At 37.9% G+C, this 21,694-nt stretch overlaps 2 protein-coding genes across 2 annotated transcripts; one reads left to right on the top strand and one right to left on the bottom strand.

Moving 5' to 3' along the window:
• Positions 1–308: 308 nt before the first annotated feature.
• Positions 309–6,104, top strand: LOC130045730 (olfactory receptor 1J4-like). Its single transcript, XM_056138567.1, has 2 exons — positions 309–1,237; positions 6,077–6,104. Exons 1-2 carry the CDS (start codon positions 309–311, stop codon positions 6,102–6,104), a joined length of 957 nt encoding a protein of 318 aa, XP_055994542.1.
• A 9,168-nt stretch (positions 6,105–15,272) lies between these two features.
• Positions 15,273–16,217, bottom strand: LOC130045731 (olfactory receptor 1J4-like). Its single transcript, XM_056138568.1, has one exon. It carries the CDS (start codon positions 16,215–16,217, stop codon positions 15,273–15,275), a length of 945 nt encoding a protein of 314 aa, XP_055994543.1.
• Between the last annotated feature and the right edge of the window lie 5,477 nt (positions 16,218–21,694).

The raw sequence follows: 21,694 nt of genomic DNA on the forward strand, positions 1-21,694 counted from the left end.
TCTCTGACTCCTTTCACTTAGCATGATACTCTCCATATTTATCCTCTTTTGTTAGAAAAGTTGAAATCTAAAAGCATTTGTATATTAAAAAAATTCTTCTTTCAAAATGAAATATTACTAGTGATATTAGAGTGTAGTGTACCATTGGAACCTGAATGGTACAAACTATGTTTCATGTAACCACGTGTGACTAGTTAAAACTTAATAAACTTAATATTCTCATAAAGAGTTGGCTTTAGTATGATGTTATACTACTCATTCTCCATACAATTCCCGTTTCTTTCATCCTCAGTGAAGAAAAAAGCAGAATGACAAGGAGAGAGAATGAGACCAGAGTTTCTGAATTTCTCCTCCAGGGGTTCCCTGTTCCACCTGAACGTCAGGGTTCGTTCTTCATACTCTTCCTGGTCATGTACCTCACCACAATGTTGGGAAACCTGCTCATCATCCTGCTGATCCGGATGGACACTCGCCTCCACACGCCCATGTACTTCTTCCTCAGTGTCTTGGCCTTCAATGATGTGACGTTCTCATCTGTCACTGTCCCCAAAATGTTGATGGACATGAAGACGAATCACAAATCTATCCCCTATGCAGGGTGCATTTCTCAGGTGTTTTTTTTAATACTCTTTGCTTGTACTGAAAACTTCCTTCTTTCAGTGATGGCCTATGACAGGTATGTGGCCATCTGTCAGCCACTCCACTACACAACCATCATGAGACATGAGCGATGTGTTGCTCTAGTAGCGACATCTTTGATCCTCAGTTTCTTCCACTCTTTGTTGCACACCCTCCTTTTAGCCAGAGTTTCCTTCTGTGTCAACGTTACCATCCCCCACTTCTTCTGTGAACTCACTCCAGTCCTGGAGATAAGCTGTTCAGACATTTCACTCAATGACATGGTCATTTTCATTGAGGGAGGGATTTCTTTTTATGTGCCATTCATCAGTATCTTGGGCACTTATATCCGCATATGGGCCACTGTCCTGAGGAATCCCTCTGCTAAGAAATTTTTCAAAGTCCTTTCCACCTGTGGTTCCCATCTCCTTGTTGTGTCTTTATTTTATGGAACCATTCTTAAAGTTTATTTTTTATCCTCCTCATCTGTCACAAAAAGTAAAGACATAATTGCATCCCTGATGTACATGATAGTCACCCCCATGCTGAACCCTTTTATCTACAGCTTGAGAAACAGAGATATAAAACAAGCCCTAAATTTGCTCGCTAAGAAAGTCAAGTCCTGCTAATCAAATAACGTAATGTGAATGTATTAACTAGCATGCATTCAAATAATCAAGGAGACTATAGTACTAAGACTTCTATTCTTTGTGTTCAGTTGAACTTGTGTTCACATACATCTCTGAGATATTGACAAATTCTTGCTTCCCTCTGCTAATATACACCGGTTTTATTGCCCAGAATTACTTCAGTGACTGACATTTACTGAGCAATGATTAGAAACTATGGTATCTTATTTCAGCATGTTTAGATCTTGGGATTTGGAGAATAGTAAAGATACAAAAAACAGAAGTAAAGAACAAAACTCCCCCAGGTCTACTCTCCAAGAAATGCTCCCCTTTCTTTCTTTATATTGTAAGGATTCAGGAAATGATGTATCTAACAATTGTCAAAAAAAAACCCTAATAGCTTATATAAATCAGATTTCCAGTTAAAAAATTCTGAAATTCTTATTCAATCTTTCAATGACTTCTTTGGATTTACTTACAATAAAGGAATCATACCAAGTTCAAATAATTCTGTTATTCCTAATAAATAAATTATTTTTAAACTTTAGTAGTATTTTATATCTTGATGCATATGGTAGTTACAATGGATAACTACAGTGGTCATGACAATGGATATATGTGAGTATGTGTGTGTGAAAAAAAATTTAAATGATACACACCTTAATTATTTTCACTTCGTTTATGTATTCACTTTGTTTATGATTACTCAGTAGTATGAAAATTCAGTAGGAGAAATCACTTGTATCACTTGTCATCCCATTGTTTATTGATTTGCTCAAGCGACACCAGTAATGTCTCCATTCTCCACAAGCCAGACGAGCCTCACTCATGAAGGAAACAGCAGAGGAACCCAGGTATACGGGACTCGTGACTGAGATTTCCAAGCCTGCTTGGATGGGGACTGGGCCCCCTCCACCCAGATCCCCAGTTTTCCAGTGGCTTAGCAGTCACATCCACAAACTGCCACTAGCGCCATGTAATCTCATCAATGGTCAAGATCGAGAGACTATTAAACAAAGCTTCCAAAAGAGAGTGGTGCAGTTTCTCCCTCTCATGGAGCCTGGCAAGTACCGAGACTATGCTGCCTGCACTGCAGAGCCTTGGCAAGATACCCATAATGTATTCGATATGTCAAAAACAGTAACAATAATGGGTCTCATTCCCCTTACCCTGAAAGAGCCCACAATATGCCATTGGGCTATGCTAGCACGTGACAAGGACAAATGGACAAATGGAGACGTTACTGGGAGAAATAAAAAAACATGTCATCCTGAGACTGGAAAGGTTATGTGGCATGTGGGTATTTGTATAAAATTACATAATCTTTGTAAATTTGTGTAAAATTTTAAAACATGCTTTGTATATGATCTATATAATTTTTAGTGAAGATAGTTTTACTTAAACAAAGCAGCTCAGAGAAATATGAGGGGAAAAAGAGAGAGGAGGATGAGAGAGAAATAAAAAGAGAGAGAGAAAGAGAGCTGTGTTAAGAGAGAACATGAGTTTCTCCAGAAAAAAAACACAGAGATAGGCTTTGGGTGAAGGTTGATCACAATTTTTCCAAATTGTCTTGGCAGTGGAAACTTTCTTCATTTTACAAGAATATGTGGCTTTGAAAATATAATGCCACACACATAGGTGAAATACAGGCATAGGTATGAACTAACTTTTAAATGTGTTATATTTATATCATTAATATCTGCATATATAAAATGAGTATGATCATCTTGGTAAAGAGATGCTTCCATTTTTATGTCTTGATTTTATTCTCACATCTCTAATCTTTCTTTACTTACAATTAATTCACACAAAGAGAAAAAAGTCCTTTATTTCATTGCAGTACTATAAGAAATTTACAGCACTGTCCTGTCCTAAGCTATCACTGCAAGGCACTCAAGTGGACAAGGGTATGGGAAATTATTGGCCTGTGATGTCCATTCATGACTTATCAGGAGAGTAAGTCCCAGAAGAGTAAATGCAGTGAACTTTCTGAAGGACAATCGAGGGAAAAGCATGATTAACAAGAGAGCTCTAGCACCAGGAGCCATGCACAACCCCCCTGAGAACCTCTCGGTGAGGGCCTCTGTCCCATATACTGCCTCTGAGACCCACTAGTTGCTGCCAATTTAAATTCCTACAATCCAGTTGCACTGACCAGACTATGAATTAGTTCCACACTACCAGAGAAAAAAATTTAATCCCCCAGGGACCACAGAGAAATCCATTATCACGGGGCTTGTTAGCCTCTGTATGTATGTTGTCCTTCACTCACTGCACACACTCTAAGGGCAGATGGGAAACCGCAGGGAATCAGGTCAGTACTCAGATAATCAAGAACCTAAAGCTCCTCTGTAAGCACCCTCAAAAATCTAAGAACAATGGGAAAGCTAATGAATTCAGCTGTATTGATGCACAGGGACAGAAGTTCAAGCAAGCTCTTGAGTTCCTCAAAATTCTTCAGGCTGTGAAAACTCTGCAGTGCCCTAAGGAGGCAGGTGTGGGGGTGGGGGGTTCAAATCCCCATGCTGTGGAAGTCATAGTAGCCACACTCGCACTCCACAGCGGATGCCATGCCAAGGGCCCAACTCTACTGCTTCATGACTAATCTCTGCAGAGATGACAAATTGATGAAAATTCCAGGTACACCAGTTTTCAGGCTGAGAACGTGAGGTCTTCTCAGAGTGATGGGGGGCAGGCTACGCCCTACCACCATATTTCCAGAAGTTCTAGCAGACATACCCATATCCCACAGCCACTGTCATGTAAACTAACGGCCCACTTATATATCCCAGAGTTTCTGGAGCATGCGGCTACATTTGTTGATGCACAGTACCTCCAACTTCTACAATACTGGCATTCCTATGAGCACATCCAATTTGAAGGGAAACTAACATAAAAAACAACAATACTCAATAAAAAATAACACAGAAGTTTCAATTAGCATCAAACAGCTTGGTTAATCCTCAGACATGGTTTAATGACCCTATGGTGAGATACAATAATTTTCACAACTTCTCTTTTACTAAAATATTTTTGGATAATCCATTAACTATTTAATTGTAGCAATATAAAATAAATTATTTTATACCTGCAAATGGGGCAGGCTTGGGAAAATCGGGGCTATGGTAGAGGGAGGTCACACTGCTAGTGTGATTGGTGTTGGAACATTGAATGACAATAACAATTTTGAACAATTTTATGAGCAATTTCATAAGTCATGATGTTTTAATAAGGAATTTTTTTTAAATTCTCAAACCTTAAAAAGAATGCCTCAAATAAATACTCTATGCGAAGCTGATGGAAATGAAGAAGTCATTGGAAGATAGAAATCCAATCAACTTATATAATAATTTATTCAGGGTCTGAAACAATATATATGAATGGAATTGAAGGAACTAAAGAATACTGGAGCGATAGCACAGCGGGTAGGGCGTTCGCCTTACACGCGGCCAACATGGTTGACCCGAGTTCGATTCCTCCGCCCCTCTCGGAGAGCCCGGCAAGCTACCGAGAGTATTCGATATGCCAGACACAGTAACAACAAAGTCTCCAATGGAGACGTTACTGGGCCTGCTCGAGCAAATCGACGATCAACGGGAGGGCCTTTACCTTTTTAAAGAATACAATAAACACAAAATAAATACAAAATAAACACAATAAATATGAAACTAAAAATGGCAACAGACTTCTGAACGTAAGAACCATATCAACAAACTTGAAGAAAAACACTACTTGTGAGCAATGTAGTGGCAAAGAGAAGTAAATTAATCTAAAATATTGTAAGATACTTAATATATAACACCAAGAGGAATGATCTCTGAAGTACAGGAATATTAGAATAGGAAAAAGCAAAAGGGGGAGAACAGACTTGTGGAAGAGTTAACATCTCAGAACTTCCCTAATTTCTAGAGGGAGAGTTATTCACAGACTTAAGAGACCCACAGAATACTGTACAAAATAGATTCAAATAGAATAACCCCAAGACACATCTCAATCAAAATGGCAAGAACTAAGAAGAGAGATTATTTAAAGCATCAAGAGAAAAGAAAATCTCAAATATAAACATAAGAATCACAACAAATCTTCTATATGAAACTGCATTAGCAAGAGAAGACTGGAATGACATATTCAAAGCACTGAATAGGGGCTGGAGCAATAGCACAGCAATTGCATACAGCCAACCCAGGTTCGATTCCCAGCATTCCATATGGTTCCCTGAGCACCGCCAGGAGTAATTTCTGAGTGCAAAGCCAGGAATAACCCCTGTGCATTGCCGGGTGTGACCCAAAAAAAGAAAATGAAAAAAGCACTAAATAAACAATTTTCTTTTTAAAATTTGTTTATTTATTTATTTATTTACAAAACTGCTCATGATTTGGTTTCAGTCGAACAAGCAATTTTCATCCCGGAGTCCATTACCCTGCATAAACTGTCATTTGAATTTTAAGGAGGGATAAGCAGGATATACAGTGAGTCTAAGGCATCAAATGACCCGGTAGATAATTAGATGCAGAAAGCACAATAAAACTCTGTAATAACTAATAGACTTCATTGCAAAACAAGATGTAAAGATAATGGGTATTGCGGATGATGAATGAGGAAGAATTTAGGCATAGATAGCTTTATAAAGTAAAAAATACTGAATGTTGGAAAACTACCACTCAAGTCCATAAAGACAACAAAATAACTTATTTTTGTCTAAATGTTAAACTACCTAAAGAAAGCTATGTTATTTAAAAATTATCAAAAGTCTATGCTAAAGGAAACACAGCTAAGACTCTAGGAAAAACATCTACAACAACAGAGACATATCATCAGATTATCTTCAGATTTCTGAGCAGAAACTCTAGAGGTTAAAAATAGGATGAAGTGATCTAATGATAAACAGGAAAAAATAAGAACAAGTCCAGAATGGACTGTTCTAAAAAATTAGCACTAAGTTATTAAGAGTAAATAAAGGCTTTACCAGCAAATGAACAGAATTCACCCAAGCCTGCACTCTTTTACAACAAAACTGTCAATGGAGTTATTCTACATAACATTAATTTCAAGTATGCAAAATCTTGAGTAAGAGGATGAATAAAAAGATAGATGTCTTTTTACACCACAACGAAGCCGATCAGTCCTAAATTGAATTATTTTGGTGGATGTAACAAAGATCCATGTTTAACACTGAAAAGCAGATTATAGACATGATAATAAGTAGGATGGTTATAGTTTGTGTTGCATTCTCACAGAAGTGTTGATTCTTATAGTTTTATGTATAGCCTTACCTCCGCATCACCAAAATGGCCAAGACTCTAGACCATCGCCAATTTTATTTTTAAATGAATCACCGTGAGGTGTAGTTACAGACTTAGAAACTTTCATACTTACGCTTCTGTCATACAATGATCAAGTACCCATCCCTCCATCAGTGCCCATTCTCTACCACCAATGATCCCAGGATCCCTCCCACCACCTCCACCCATCCTTCCTACCCCACCCCAACTCTGTGGCAGGGCATTTCCTTTTGATCTTTCTCTCCTTTTGGGTGCTCTGGTTTGCAACATAGGTATTGAGTGACCATCATGTTTGGTCTATAGTCTACTTTCAGCTCGCATGTCCATCCCGAATGGACCCTCTAAGCACCCTTTACTTGGTGGTTCCTTCTCTATCTTTTCCTCCAGCATGTGAGGTCAGCTTCCAAGCCAACATCACTCTTATTTTATTTCTATCAAAGAGTGTAATTTTCCCTAAAATTTATATTAAAGGACTGACAGTAGTACATGCTATAGAATGCCTAAGCTTTTCACTGGTGTGCTATTTTGAGATCCACCAAGTTGGGTATATTCAAAGGTTGTTTTGCATTTTCTTGTTTCTGATTTGGTCCACAAAAATTAAGCTGTAGCTGTATAACTCACTTTTTAAAGGATATTAGCTTTCTGTCTTATGGGTACACATTTAAGATGAAGGAGTTAGAACATATGGTACATATTTGATGAGAATTTTAAATAACTTCTTCCATTTTTCATATTTATCAAATCATTCTCCATTTTAGCAAATATCATAAAAGAATTTAAATCCCTCAGATAACTTCTGGAGGTTACTGTTGTTGAAATCAACACTCACATAGGTGTGATCAACATTTACTCTGATCTGACTTTATAGTTGTAACGTTACAGTAAATGTGGAGTGATAGCTTTATAATTTTGCTATCATTATTCAATACTTAATGCACTAAACACTTGTCTATGCCAAACATCTATTTCAATCTATTTCCTATTTAACATTTTTATTTATTTGGTGACCATATCTCAGGGTTCTCAGGGCTTACTCATGCCTCTGAACTCAGGTATCACACATGGCAATCTCAAAGCACAGCAAAGATCCACCCTCTCTAATATATCTCTGGCACCGTTAGACTATTTTTTTAAATTTTATTGTGAGTTTTTGAAATTTTTATACATTTTATAAAGGTGAGAGTTCAGTAATTTTATTAAAAGAGAATACACTGTAGAATTCTTTATATATTTTGGATACCAGTCCTTGATTTCATTATTACTTAGAAGTATCTCTCCCCCGGGCCAGCCCAGGGGGAAAAGGGCTCCCCCTAGGCGGCTTGGTGGCCGCCATCCTCCAGAGGCCACTGGACAGTCAGGTTTGGGCCCTCAGTGATGAGACACACGGGGCCTCATGGGATGGGGGTGGAGCCGGCCCCTTCATCCCCGTCCCATCACCACCCATGAACAGCCTTTCTGGCTCCTGATCAAGCTGCTTAACAGCCATGATCCCAGAGACTCAGGAACAAATATCAGAACCCAGCAGGTTTTGTCAGAAATCCCTCCAGATTTAAGTGTTAAAATTTTGAAATTTCAAAATCGCGCAGCCACTACTGCAGCCACGTGGCATCATATGTTATTCTTAACCAGTAATAGAAAAAAAAGTCTACTTTTGCCTTTTCAGCAGATCTGAGTGTTGGGATAAAATCCCAAATAATAATGGTAGGTCTGGTGCCAAAATATTGAATGTGATCAAAGTAGAGAGAGAGAGCAATGTGGAAATCATCTGCCCCACAGGTGGGGGAGGGTGTAGGGTAGGGTAGGGTAGGGGTATACTGAGGTTTTTGGTGGTGGAGAATGGGCACTGGTGAAGGGATGGGTATTTTATGGCCGAGACTTAAACCCAAAAGCTTTGTAACTGCTCTCATGGTGATTCAATAAATAACATTATAAAATATGAAAAAAGTAATTAAATTAGCTAATCAGTGGCTGAGTAAATAGCAGTACTCCTACATAAAAAAAGAAGTATCTCTCCCCTTTTGTGACTTATTCTTACATTTTCTAAAACTACTACCCAGAATGATATAATGACGATTTTAGCAGTCCAATATTCAAGTTTTTCTTTTACAAATCGTGATATATGCATTTCTATAAGAAAATATATTCCATTTCAAAGAAATAAAATGTATTTTCTTAATTTAGAAATAATTTTAAAATTATTTAGCCCCATGATTTATAAGCTTCCCATAATTTAATTCCTGGATCACAGTGCTACAACAAATCTTTTAAAATGTGTGCTTATTCATTGAAGGATTTTCTGCCATGTATCTTCTAGCTATTTTAACTTAAATTTTGTATTTAATTATATTCCTATATTCCTTTAATTTTTATTCATTAAAAATTCCTAATATTTAAATTGGTCCAGATAGGCATTAAGTAATTTGATTATTTCTAGCTATTTTATTCCTTGTGTAGAATTGCAAATGAATTATTTTCTAATATTTTCTTTCAAATGTTTATTATTTGTGTACACGAATAAACTATTTTAAATATATATTTTTTGTAATTTATTAAAACTTGAATTTTAGGTATGTACTGTGATATATAATACTCTTAAAAGAATTGTTTCAGGTATACATGTTTCCACACAATACCCCAAACCAGACTGTCATTAAACCACCATCTTGAGATCCTCTCTCATCCATTGTCACCAAAGCCGTCTCTTAGTCAATTCACTTCTGCAGCTAGATTATCAGGATATGTCACCACTGCTTACTTTTAAAATTCTGTTAATATGTATAAATTTATTTCAAATAAGAGAGGACCTCCACTGTGCAACCACCACCACATTCCAGGCCACTTTTCGGATGCTCAGGCCAAGCGTCATACATGAATGTAAGGTAAGGTAAGGTAAGGTAAGGTAAAGGCCCTCACGTTGATCGTCGATTTGCTCGAGCGGGCCCAGTAACGTCTCCATTGGAGACTTTGTTGTTACTGTGTCTGGCATATCGAATACTCTCGGTAGCTTGCCAGGCTCTCCGAGAGGGGCGGAGGAATCGAACTCGGGTCAACCATGTTGGCTGCGTGTAAGGCGAACGCCCTACCCGCTGTGCTATAGCCCCAGCGATGTATGTAGTCCCACGAAACCCAGATAATGCGAAACTTTATGACCTTGGACACTGGACTCAACGGGAAGAGACCGAAACAGAGATCCTCTGCCTGCTTCCCCTAGTCTCCGTGACTCAGGGATTATACCCATAAGTCACACACTGCTGGCACAAGATAATCTCCTCATTGGCCACCCTCCAGAACTCATGAATGCTCCTCCCAGATTGAAGTATAAAAGGAGGCCCCCAGAACCATGCCACCATACTCCAAGCCAGGCTGTGGGGCGGGTTAGAGCCCTCCCCACCCCAGCTTCAGCAGCTGACCTCCACTGCCCAACCACCGTCATGCTCCAGGCCACTTTCCGGACCCTGCTACCACTTTGCCGTGGCAAAGACACTTCTTAGCCATTTATGCCTCTTGGAGAGCCTGCCAAGCTACTGAGAGTATCCCACCTGCACAGGCAGAGACTGGCAAGCTCCCCATGGCATATTCGATATGACAAATACAGTAACTATAGATCTCATTCCCCTGGCCCTGAAAGAGCCTCCAATCATTGGGAAAAGAGGAGTAAAAAGAGGCTGCTAAAATCTCAGGGCTGGGAGGAATAGAGATGTTACTGGTGCCCGCTCAAATATCAATGGATGACAGTGATACAGTGATACAGGAAGAGAGGAATTATTTGTTATTTGTCTTGCCTTTGACTTCTTACCCTCCATTATGATACCTTCTATTCCCATTCCAGTGCTAATAATCTGCAGGATTTCATTGTTTCTCGAGATAACTATTATTCCATTGGGTATACATAGGATAGATTCTTTTTCACTCATATGTTCTCAGGTCTTAGCTTGCTTCCATATGTTGGCAACTGTGAATAGTACTGCAAAAAAAACTTAGAAGATCAAACATCTTTTCAAATGAAAGTTTTTAGATTCTTTGAGGCAGATGCTAAGAAGTGAAATCTCTGAGTCAAATGGAAGCTCATATCTCAATGTGTTGAAGTCTGTACTATTTTCCATAAGACTGAAGAAAAGGACATGCTCAGCAATAGTGGATGAAGGTTTCTTTTCCTTCACCCTCACCAGTGCTGTTATTTCTAGTCTTTTGGGTTTATGTTAGTCTCATTGGTGTTAGATGATATCTTCTTGCCATTTGCTTTGCATTTTATTCATGATGAGTGACAAAGGACACTTTTACATACGCCTATTGGCCATCTGTATGTTTTGAGGAAGTGTTTGTTCTGCTTTTTTATAATTAGTTGGTAGGTAGGGTTCTTTTATTTTTATTATTTTTTATGAGTGCTCACTTGTTAGCCCTTTGTCAGATGTGTGCATAGTGAATATTTTTCTGCCAGTAGGATATTTTTACTTTCACAATCATAAAACTGATTAATTTTTACATTGTAATTATGTTAATTAAAGTTTCATGCATATATATTTTTAGCTACTTATCCACCACCAGAATGCCCATATTCCCCCGCCAATATTTCAAAGTTCACTCAGACACTCCCCTGTCCCCTTAAACTCAATTCTGTGAGCTATCTCTCCATTTCTGTTATTTGTTTCATTTCTAGATATCTTAAAACACACACGAGAGAGATCACTCCATATCCAATTCATCACCTTCTGTTGGACTTTGCTCAGTATGATACCCTCCAGGTCCATCCATGTAGTAAGTAATTGCATGATTTCATCTTTTCTTACAGTTACACAAGTTGCCATAATGTAAATATCACACAGCTTCTTGACTCACTCATCTATAGTTGCCATTTGTGCTGACTCCATATCTTGACTATTATATGAAATGCTGCAATGATTATAATGTTCATATATCCTCTTAAATTTGTGTTTTTATAGTTTAGGGATAGATGTCAAGAAGCAGTATTACTCAGTTGCATGGAAGTCTATTCTTATTTAACAAAAATAAATTTCCATATTTCTTTCCGTAGAGATTGAACAAGTCATCCCCACAGCAGAGAATGAGGGTTCTCTTTTCACCATATCCCTCTAGTCATTTCTCGTGAAGTGGAAAAGTTCATAATCTGATGTGGTCTCCTGTGGAAAAGTTCATAATCTGATGTGGTCTCCTTTGTCTTTATCAGCTCTTCTTTTTTGCCAATGGTTTGAGTCAAGTTGTTTCTTGAGATAAGATCAGGGAAAGTTGTGACATTTTTCCTTGATTTACTTTATGGATCTGGGTCAAATATCCAGGTCTTTAATCCATTCAAAATTAATTCTCTACATGGTAGAGAGAGATTCAGAACTTTAAAAAAAATTTTTAATGCAGCTATCCTGTTGTCCCATTTGTTGAAGTGGCTCTCCTAGTTCCTTATCATATACCTAGTGAATTTGCCAAGATATTAAGGAGAAGGGCTGGAGCAATAGCGCAGCGGGTAGGGCGTTTGCCTTGCACGCAGCCAACATGGCCGACCCGAGTTCGATTCCTCCGCCCCTCTGGGAGAGCCCGGCAAGCTACCGAGAGTATCTCACCCGCACAGCAGAGCCTGGCAAGCTCCCCGTGACGTATTCGATATGCCAAACACAGTAACAACAAAGTCTCCAATGGAGACGTTACTGGGCCCACTCGAGCAAATCAATGAACAACGGAAGGACAGTAACAGTGATTAAGGAGATAATCCATTCACTTTCCTTTGTTTTTGCATATTTTTAATTTCTCATACTTTAATCAAGTCCATTAATGTTCAGGATTATGTTATATCATCTCCACTATTCTGATCTCTTAACCAGCCTTTTATGATTGATTTGTGGTTTCATCAGTACAAAAAATTTACCCGATTTGATTTCACTTTTCTTATATTTATTGAGAATTGTTTTATGTCCCAATATAGGCTTTATCCATAAACCCATGAAAAGAAGGTGTATACTTTTGCTTAATTTTGTGAGAATGGAATTTGCCACACTAGGTGATGCTTCGGGCCTATTCCTGAATTTGCTCTGGAGTGTACCCCGATAGTACTTCAGAGACCATATATGTACCAGGGATCAAACCTAGGTCAGCTGTATGCAAAGCAAGTGCCTAACCCCCTGTATTATCTCTTTTGCCAATCGGTTGGGTTTTTTTGTTTTGTTTTGGGGACACAGCAGTAATGTTCAGAGGTTAATCCCAGACTGAGAACTCAGGAATCAGTCTTGGTAATACTCTGTGGACCATTTGGAGTCCTGAGAATTGAACCCAGCTCAGCTGCATGAAAGTAAGCACCTAACCAGCTGTACTATCAGTCTGGTCCCTAGTTGCTTTTTAAATAAAAACTTATTAATGTGACCTTGGTAGCAAAAGAATAAATTCTTATATGCTTATATTATTTCAGAGAAAATGTTATCACGCCTTGTCCACCACCAAAGCACCATTTTTTTGGATGAAATGTTCTGCCTTAATAGTCTATATATTTATGTTAGTAAGATCTTTTTAATGCATCAGTTGATCATTATTTTCTTGTTAAGTTTCTATGGATTATTTATCTGTTGTTGTAAATGCATTTAAAATTTTCTATTTTGTTATGCCATAAATATTCCCCTCAATGTAGGCCAATAATTGTTTATTTTGTATTCCTATAATGGTTTTATATATTCTAATAAACTATATATTGATGTATTGGCATATTTATAATTATGTGGTTTCCATAACTTTCTCTTGATGCCATATTGTGCTGAAAGTTTGTCTTATGAAATAGCTTCTTTGGCTTTTCTGTCATTATCATTCACTTTGTAGATCTTTCACTTTTCACCTTTCACCTTTCACTTTGTCTATGATTGTTTGTAGAATTGTCCTTTATTGTAAATAGCATATAGCTTGTGTGTGTGTGTGTGTGTGTGTGTGTGTGTGTGTGTGTGTGTGTCACCCTCTCTTTATTTCTCACTCTCTCACGCTCTTTGGTTTTGGCACACCTAGCTATGGTAAGGACTTACTCCTGACTCTTTGCTTTGGGATAATTCAGGTAGTGCTTGGGATATTGTAGTCTGGCTGGAATCACACCCAGGTCAAGGTCATGCGAAGGAAGCTCCCCACTCACAACAACATTGCTCTGGACAGAGAGAAAGACTTAAAATTGTATTGTTTTGTGATAGTTGTACTTTTAGGAACTCTTTTAGAGTTTTAATTGTTGCTAAACCTTCATAAATATGTAATTTTTCAATGTTCTGTTTTCACTCTAGACTACATTGTATCTTTATATTAGATACTACTGCATCCAGTGTCATTACACTGTTTTGTCCCTTACATGTCCTTCAAAGTTAATCTTCATTTATTCTTGCAGGTACTTTAATTTCTGAACAACTCTGAGTGGCCTTGCTAACTCAAACACTAACTCAGACCATAGTCTTTATTATCACTCACACTTGTGCCAACTAGCATACTTTGGAGTGATGGATTTGGAGAGTTTATTATCCATTATGTTAACATAATGTTAATGTTGATACTGATATAAGGAGAGAGAAAATTTTTGTTTAAATGACTGAGAGTGAAAGTGAAAAGCAGAAATTATTAGAAAGGAGAGGAAAACAATCAAATAGGTTAAATGAAAACATTTGGTCACCACAGCAATGGGACTCATTTTCTATTTATGTATAAATGATATAAAGACCTGTAATTTATATCTTTACATGTTTATGCATGAATATACTCACATATGTGTTTACATTTTATTTGTGTACATTATTTTTATATTTTACATGTCACCTACATCTACTGTAAATTGCAAAATTCCATTATTTGTGTAACTTAGATATATATGTAGATATTTCATAATAACCTTTCAATCAAGAAGTTATGGATTTTTTTAATTCCTTCATCTCTATAATGTGTCATATCATAAAGAAAGTGAATAAACCTAAAAAACATATCATATTCAATTTCTAGACATGTCATATATACATTAAATAGCCACCTGAATCAAGACAGAAGATTTCTGACACCCCCATCAGAATTAATTTTGAAGTACCTGAAATATTATAGAGACAGAAAGTTTTAAAAATTGTATCCTGAAACTTATTTAATAAAAAAAAATAAATTCTTTTAAAACTGTAAAACTATTGTAGGGGCTATCTCCAGTTCTGGGGAGTTGGGGAATTCCAGTTATTCTTTTTATTTCTTTCTTCTTTGTTTTTTTTTTTTGCTCTTTGGGTCACACCCAGCGATGCACAGGGGATTCCTCCTGGCTCTACACCTCTGCACTCAGGAATTTCTCCTGACGGTGCTCGAGGGACCATATGGGATGCTGGGAATTGAAACCAGGTCGGCCGTGTGCCAGGAAAATGCCCTCCCTGCTTTGCTATTGCTCCAGCCCCCTCCAGTTATTCTTGAGTGAGGATAAAATGACAAAAAAGTTATCTGATGGCAATTTAGAGATTCTGAGGATATAAATCCATACTTGAGAGGAAATGAAAAGCAAACATTAAAAATTTATAATTGGAATGTCAGAATAAAATAAAATTGAAATCATAATTTATGTAAGCCTCCTTTGCTTTATCATTTTCTTTATCAGTCAGTCTGGGTAATAAAACCTGTTTTATGTCAGCAGAGTGGGATATGGGAATACCAACCTCTCTGCGATATGTGTGGGTGTGAATAGTTTTATCTGAGCTCTCAGAACATCCATTCTTGTATAAGAGATTCCTTATTCATTTGTATGTATATTTTCATCTCATTCAGACTTAAAGAACATCATCTTATTAGCAAACAACTTTAGTGCTTGTTTTATATCTCTGTTTCTCAGGCTGTAGATGAAAGGGTTCAGCATGGGGGTAATAATCATATACATAACAGAAGCAGCTATTTCTTTACTACCAGACATGGATGGCGAAGAGAAAAAATACACTTCTGCAATGGTCCCATAGAATAAAGCTACAACTAGGAGATGGGAGCCACAGGTAGAAAAGACTTTGAAGAATTTCTTAGCAGAAGGATTTTTCAGGACAGTGGCCCATATGCAGATATAAGATCCCATGATACAAACGAATGGAATACATAAACCCATTCCTCCTTCTATTAATATGACAAGTTTATTGAGTGAAATGTCTGAACAGCTTATCTCTAGCAATGCAGAGAGTTCACAGAAGAAGTGGGGGATGGTAATATCACCACAGAAGGACACTTGGATTAAGAGCAGGGTGTGCATCACTGCATGTGAAAAACTGAAGAGCCAGGACCAAGATACTAATGAGATACATCGCTCCTGCCTCATGATCATGGTGTAGTGGAGTGGCTGACATATAGCTACATACCTGTCATATGCCATCACTGCAAGAATGAAATTGTCAGTACAAGCAAAAAATATTAAAAAATATACCTGAGAAATACACCCTGAGTAGGGAATGGACTTGTGATTACTCTGCATGTCCACCAACATCTTGGGAACCGTGACAGATGATAAAGACACATCGTTGAAAGCCAAGAAACTGAGGAAGAAGTACATGGGGGTGTGAAGGCGACAGTCTATCCTGATAAGCAGCATGATGAGCAGGTTCCCCAGTACCGTGGTCAGGTACAATGCTAGGAAGAGTGTCAAGAACAAGTTCTGATGTTCTGGTGGTACAGGGAGACCCAATAGGAGGAACTCAGAAACTCTGGTCTCATTCTCCCTCTTCATGTGCTCTTTTTTTTCTGGTAGTGAGTGAGAGGGAAATGTTAAGAACCTGGGGAGTCATACTAGAGTAACACAGATTTTATATGAAAGTATTAAGTTTTACCTAGACTTTTGTTCACAAATCACTTATGTGGATGCATTAACCACAATATACCATAAAAAACAGCTCATTTCAAGTTACTGTACGAACTATTATACACAAAATAAACAAGCAATGAAAAGCCTCAGTGTTGGAGGAGTATACCTTTTCATCATGCCATATTGATTTCCGTAATTTAGTATGATAAAGACATGGACATTCACAATCAGACATTAGTCATTTGTCCTTATATAATATAAAACTCTTTACATTGATGCACAATAACTACAGCATAAACTTCTCTCTTCTAAATTGTTTCAGAGATATATTTTTTCATCAATAAGTGTGCCCATTAGAATTAATAATGGGCACTAAATATTAACGATTTGCAAGCTTCATTCTAGGCACTATTAAGAGTGTTTTATTGTTTTACACATACTTTTTAAAATCCTTAGATAACATGATGAAACCAATATTCAGTGATGAGGAACAAAGTCTAAGTGTGCAAAGTTGCATCACTACTACAGATAACAGTGAAAGGAATGACAGCATGTATCTAACCAGAATCGGTCTCTTAATTACAACACGCTGGCTCTCCTATTCCTCATTTTTCCCATGTCCTGACATGTTAAGTGACTCACTCCAACATAGTGGAAGGAGGGAATCTTTGCTATCCTTTGTTTTTAAGATAAGTAGCAGGATGGCAAGTATTTCTTAGAGACTAAACTGCTCAAGGACACTGGTTCTATCTCTCCATGTTCTCTAAGGAGAATTGTGACTGATCATGTGAGGAGACACCACAATAAACTAATAAACTATAACAGAGAGCCTTGATTTTCATAGGACTTAACTTTTGAGCATTGTTGTCCTTCCACCAGGAAAAGATGAACAGATCATGTTCACAAAGAGTGTGAGATGCCTGTTTAGACAGGCTTATTTCATAAATCTTCTATATGTATTGTTCTAGAATTTGGAGATTTATAAGCCTTGGAGGTTTATGACAAAAACATTTAGTTTGAGGAAAGATTATTATAATCCCTCTTGTAGATTGAACACTGATTATTTGCCAGACACAGGGCTTAATGATCACTGAATACTTTTCAATTTAAAATCTCAATATAGCATTGTGATCGCGACTAAGTTATTCTTTCTTTACCACTGGAAACTAAATATAAAAGACACACATAGCAGTTCCAGACAGTGGATTAGACCATTTCTGACCTATTGAGATTCTGGAATCAGAGGAACAAGTTTGTATACTTACCCAGAGGAAGAAATGTACCTGATCCTGCTTGATCAATGAAGTAATATGTCCATCACGGATAGACTTCTGAGTGTCTGTGAGCATAAAGATGAGTCCCATTTACTCACAGACCCCATCAGAGAAATACTGTATAAATCAGACATCATTAATAACTAATAAATGCATGAAACTTGGACGACATGCAGAGATAACATAAGAGACATAAAGGAAAGCAAAGATTACACATCACCACATCACTGAGTTAGGATTTCAAAACTCTCCCATGCTAACCATGGGTAAACTCAGGAAATTTCTCCTCCTTGCGTGAGCATATCTATGTCTCTGCAGACTTGGTAATATCACAACTGAATTTTGATACCTGTTTACAAAGTTGAGAAAGTAAAAGATATTGAACAAGGACAATCTAGCTATTTGGTAATTAGGGTCAAAATCACTCAGAGTGCTCTACACTTACTTCCTGGGACTTCCCTGATGATTTTTGCATTCGTTGTAGAGAAAGGAATCTTTAAGTCACATGTAGTTTTATTTCTAACTTCTTTTTAGATATTGCCTTTTCTCCCTGTCTCTTTTCTTTTTTTTTTAACTTGTTTTTGAGTATTAGTCTCATACTATGTTTTTTATATCGCAAAATGATTGCAATCACTTTGTGTTTGTCCTTTCCTTCTGACTCATTTACATTCGGAACAAGGGTCAGAAAGACAGGTTGTAAGTCCATGGTTTTAAACTTGCCAAAACTGGGTGTGAGAGGGCAGTTAGGATAGAGATGGGACCACTAGGACAATAGTTGAAAATGATCACTCTGGGAAGAACTGATTGCTCGAAGGAGGTAAAGGGATATACATGCCAATTATTCAGTACCTATATACAAACTATATTACTCAAAAGGAAAGGGAGAGAGTGAGAGAAAGATAGAGAGAAAGAGAGAAGAAAGGTGTCTGATGTAAAGACATATTGGGAGAGTGGGTGGCGGGATGGATATGGGAATATCAGTGGTGTATTTCATGATGGTTCAATAAAAAAAAAGAAAAAAAACTTGTTTTGAGTCACGTTCAATGGTAATAAGAGCTTATTACTGGCTCTGTGATCAGGGGTCCCTCCATGTGGTACCTGGGAACCATTAGGCAATGCTGTGGATCAAACCAGGTATTTGCAGGACAAATATTTTATCTCTTATCCTATCTTTCAAGCCCTTTATGTCTGTTTTTCTTACTGTATTGTCAGAGATATCACATATATACACACCTGTTGAAGAAACATACATTTTATCATATTATATAAGCAAGAAATCATCACACAGCATATGCACATGGGATGCATGTACATACTTCTATGCACACAGAGACATAACTTTCTATCCTACAACTATAAACTCACTCTGATATTATCACTCCGTAGGTCAAGAGCCTTCTCATCCAGTTTTCATGTCTTCAGCTTCTGCAGTACTTAGGAAGAACAAAACAGTGGGATGGAAACTTCTGTGAGCCCATAATCTCCTGAGCTTTCTGTGTTTGTCCTTCACCTACAAGTCAATAAGAAGCCATTTTATAAACCACATAGAGGACTAACTTGAGTCCCTAAACTCCTGGTTGAAGAAAGATAATTGCAACAGTCCAATTAGACTTGGAGAGGTGGTTGAGCAGAGCTGCTCAGGCCACATGAGAGTTTTCTAGGTATCGAGGGTCCCTGGAATGGAACTGCCTGCTGAGTTCCTGCTGCACATAGGAATGGTTGGGATGTTTTCCAAACACAACTGAAGTCAATGCACATGTCTGACAGGGCTGGTTGTGGGTCTCTGGCAGACACTCCTAATTGTCCCCAAATAGGTAAATTAACTTCCCGCAGCCTTGTTTCAGAAGGCTGAGAGAAGAGTAATTTAGATAATGATTTCTGTTATTATAAATATTATATTACTTTTTATTAGATCATGTAAGGTAAGAAACATAGGTGCACAAATATCCATTGTTATAATAAACTTTGCATGTCACTGTCACTGTCCTCCCGTTGTTCATTGGAGACTTTTGTTGTTACTGTTTTTGGCATATCAAATACATCACGGGTAGCTTGCCAGGCTCTGCCGTGCGGGCGAGATACTCTCGGTAGCTTACCAGGCTTTCCAAGCGGGGCGGAGGAATCGAACTCGGGTCGGCCATGTTGGCTGCATGCAAGGAAAATGCCCTACCGCTGTGCTATGGCTCCATCCCAAAACTTTGCATATTTTAGCAAAAGATTCATTCAATAATTTAGTCACTGCTATGAATCAGAATTGATTGGGATTGAATGGAGCTGCCAATTGATTAATGCAGTCTTCATTTGTTAACTGCTGAGTTACTTACACTGTCCTCACACAACAGCACAAGTATGTGACATAAACAGTCAAATATCATCAGCACAATAACATCCCCTCCATACTTAACGAGCATGAACACAAACCTTATTGTCAAAGGCAGATCGGAGCTGCACTCAGACTTCTCAGAAAGGTTTTAAGTGATCTTTCTCAAGTTTTCCTTCAACACTCTTTGTTCAAATCACTCCCATCCCCAGTTATTAAAAAGTAAAAGTAAAGGCCCTCCCGTTGATCACTGATTTGCTCGAGCGGGCCCAGTAACGTCTCCATTGGAGACTTTGTTGTTACTGTGTCTGGCATATCGAATACGTCGCGGGGAGCTTGCCAGGCTCTGCCGTGCGGGTGAGATACTCTCAGTAGCTTGCCGGACTCTCCGAGAGGGGCGGAGGAATCGAACTCGGGTCGGTCATGTTGGCTGCATGCAAGGTAAACGCCCTACCGCTGTGCTATCGCTCAACCCCAGTTATTATGATACATTAATATGCCCTTCAGTGTAAAAATACTTCTTTATTATATCTGCTCAAATAATGCACTTTAAGGGAAGTTTTAAAATTAATTCCCCCCCTCCCCAATCACGTAGCACTAGCTTAAACAATCAGGAGCAATATTGGGGTGTCAGATTCCTAACTGTAGCTGGTTTGGTCCAGAGAGAAGGTCCACTGAGTTCTCAACACTGATGCCTCTTTCTTAATGCCATTTATTTCATTTCTTTTAGTTGTTTTAATGAAAAGAGGGATATAGTAGATACAAAGGATTTTACTTAGTTCAAACCTTTGTTCTATTTTATTTATATAGAGTAGACTGATAGTGGAGAAAATTTAGTGAAATAACTCACTCTACAACATTAAAATGTTTTCAATTGGATTGCAGTGAAATGCACAGTTACAAAATTGTTTGTGATTCAGTGATACAACGTTCCAACCCCATACCTTCACTAAAGTGCATTTCGCACCACCAATGTTCCCAGTTTCCTTCCCTCCCCACTCCCTACATGCCTCTTTGGCAGGCACTTTTCTTCTCTCTTCTCTGTCTTCTCTTTTTCCTTTTAATCATTATGTTTTGCAATGCAGATATTGAAAGAATATTATTTATATCCATTTACCTACTTTCAAGATTCAATTCTTGTCCAATGATTATTGTCATACGGGTCCCTTCTCTATCCTAACTGCCCTTTGTCCCACCATGTCTCCTCCACTGCTCTTGTGGCAAGATTCCAAATATTGATCAGTCCTCCTGTGCCCTGTTTTCCCTGGCCTTACATATTAGTCTCACACTACTTTGTTTTTTTTTTTCAATATACCACAAATGAATGCGCTATATTGTGCAGATGTACCATTGTTTCTTTATCCAGTCTGTACTGGGGCACTTGGGTTGTTTCCAGATTCTGGCTATTTTGAATAGTGATGAAATGACCATAGACGTGCATATGATGTTTCCATTGTGTGTTTTTGGATCTCCAGGGTATACTTCCAGAAGTGTTATTGCTTGGTAAAGTTCTAGTTTTTTTAATAAAGTCCATATTGTTTTCCTAAAAGGTGAGGCCAGTTGGCATTCCCATCAACAATCAAAGAAAGTCCGTCTCTCTCCACATCTGCACCAGCACTGGTTCTTCTTGAACTTTATGTTGTGTGCCAGTCTCTATGGTGTGAAATGATATCTCATTGTTGTTTTGATTTGCATTTTCCTGATATATTGATGGACAGCATTTTTTCATGTGCCTTTTGGCCATTTGATTTTCTTCTTTGAGAAAATTTCTATTTATTTCTACTCCCAATATTTTGATAGGGTTGGAT

This window comes from Sorex fumeus, unplaced genomic scaffold (genome assembly GCF_029834395.1).
Source record: "Sorex fumeus unplaced genomic scaffold, SorFum_2.1 ptg000129l, whole genome shotgun sequence".
Lineage (NCBI taxonomy): Eukaryota > Metazoa > Chordata > Mammalia > Eulipotyphla > Soricidae > Sorex > Sorex fumeus.

Coding starts and splice junctions, on each gene's coding strand:
- LOC130045730 (XM_056138567.1), top strand. CDS start 309: ATGACAAGGAGAGAGAATGAGACCAGAGTTTCTGAATTTCTCCTCCAG. Junction 1,238..6,076: donor TTGCTCGCTAAGAAAGTCAA/GTCCTGCTAATC, acceptor GATTATCTTCAG/ATTTCTGAGCAGAAACTCTA.
- LOC130045731 (XM_056138568.1), bottom strand. CDS start 16,217: ATGAAGAGGGAGAATGAGACCAGAGTTTCTGAGTTCCTCCTATTGGGT.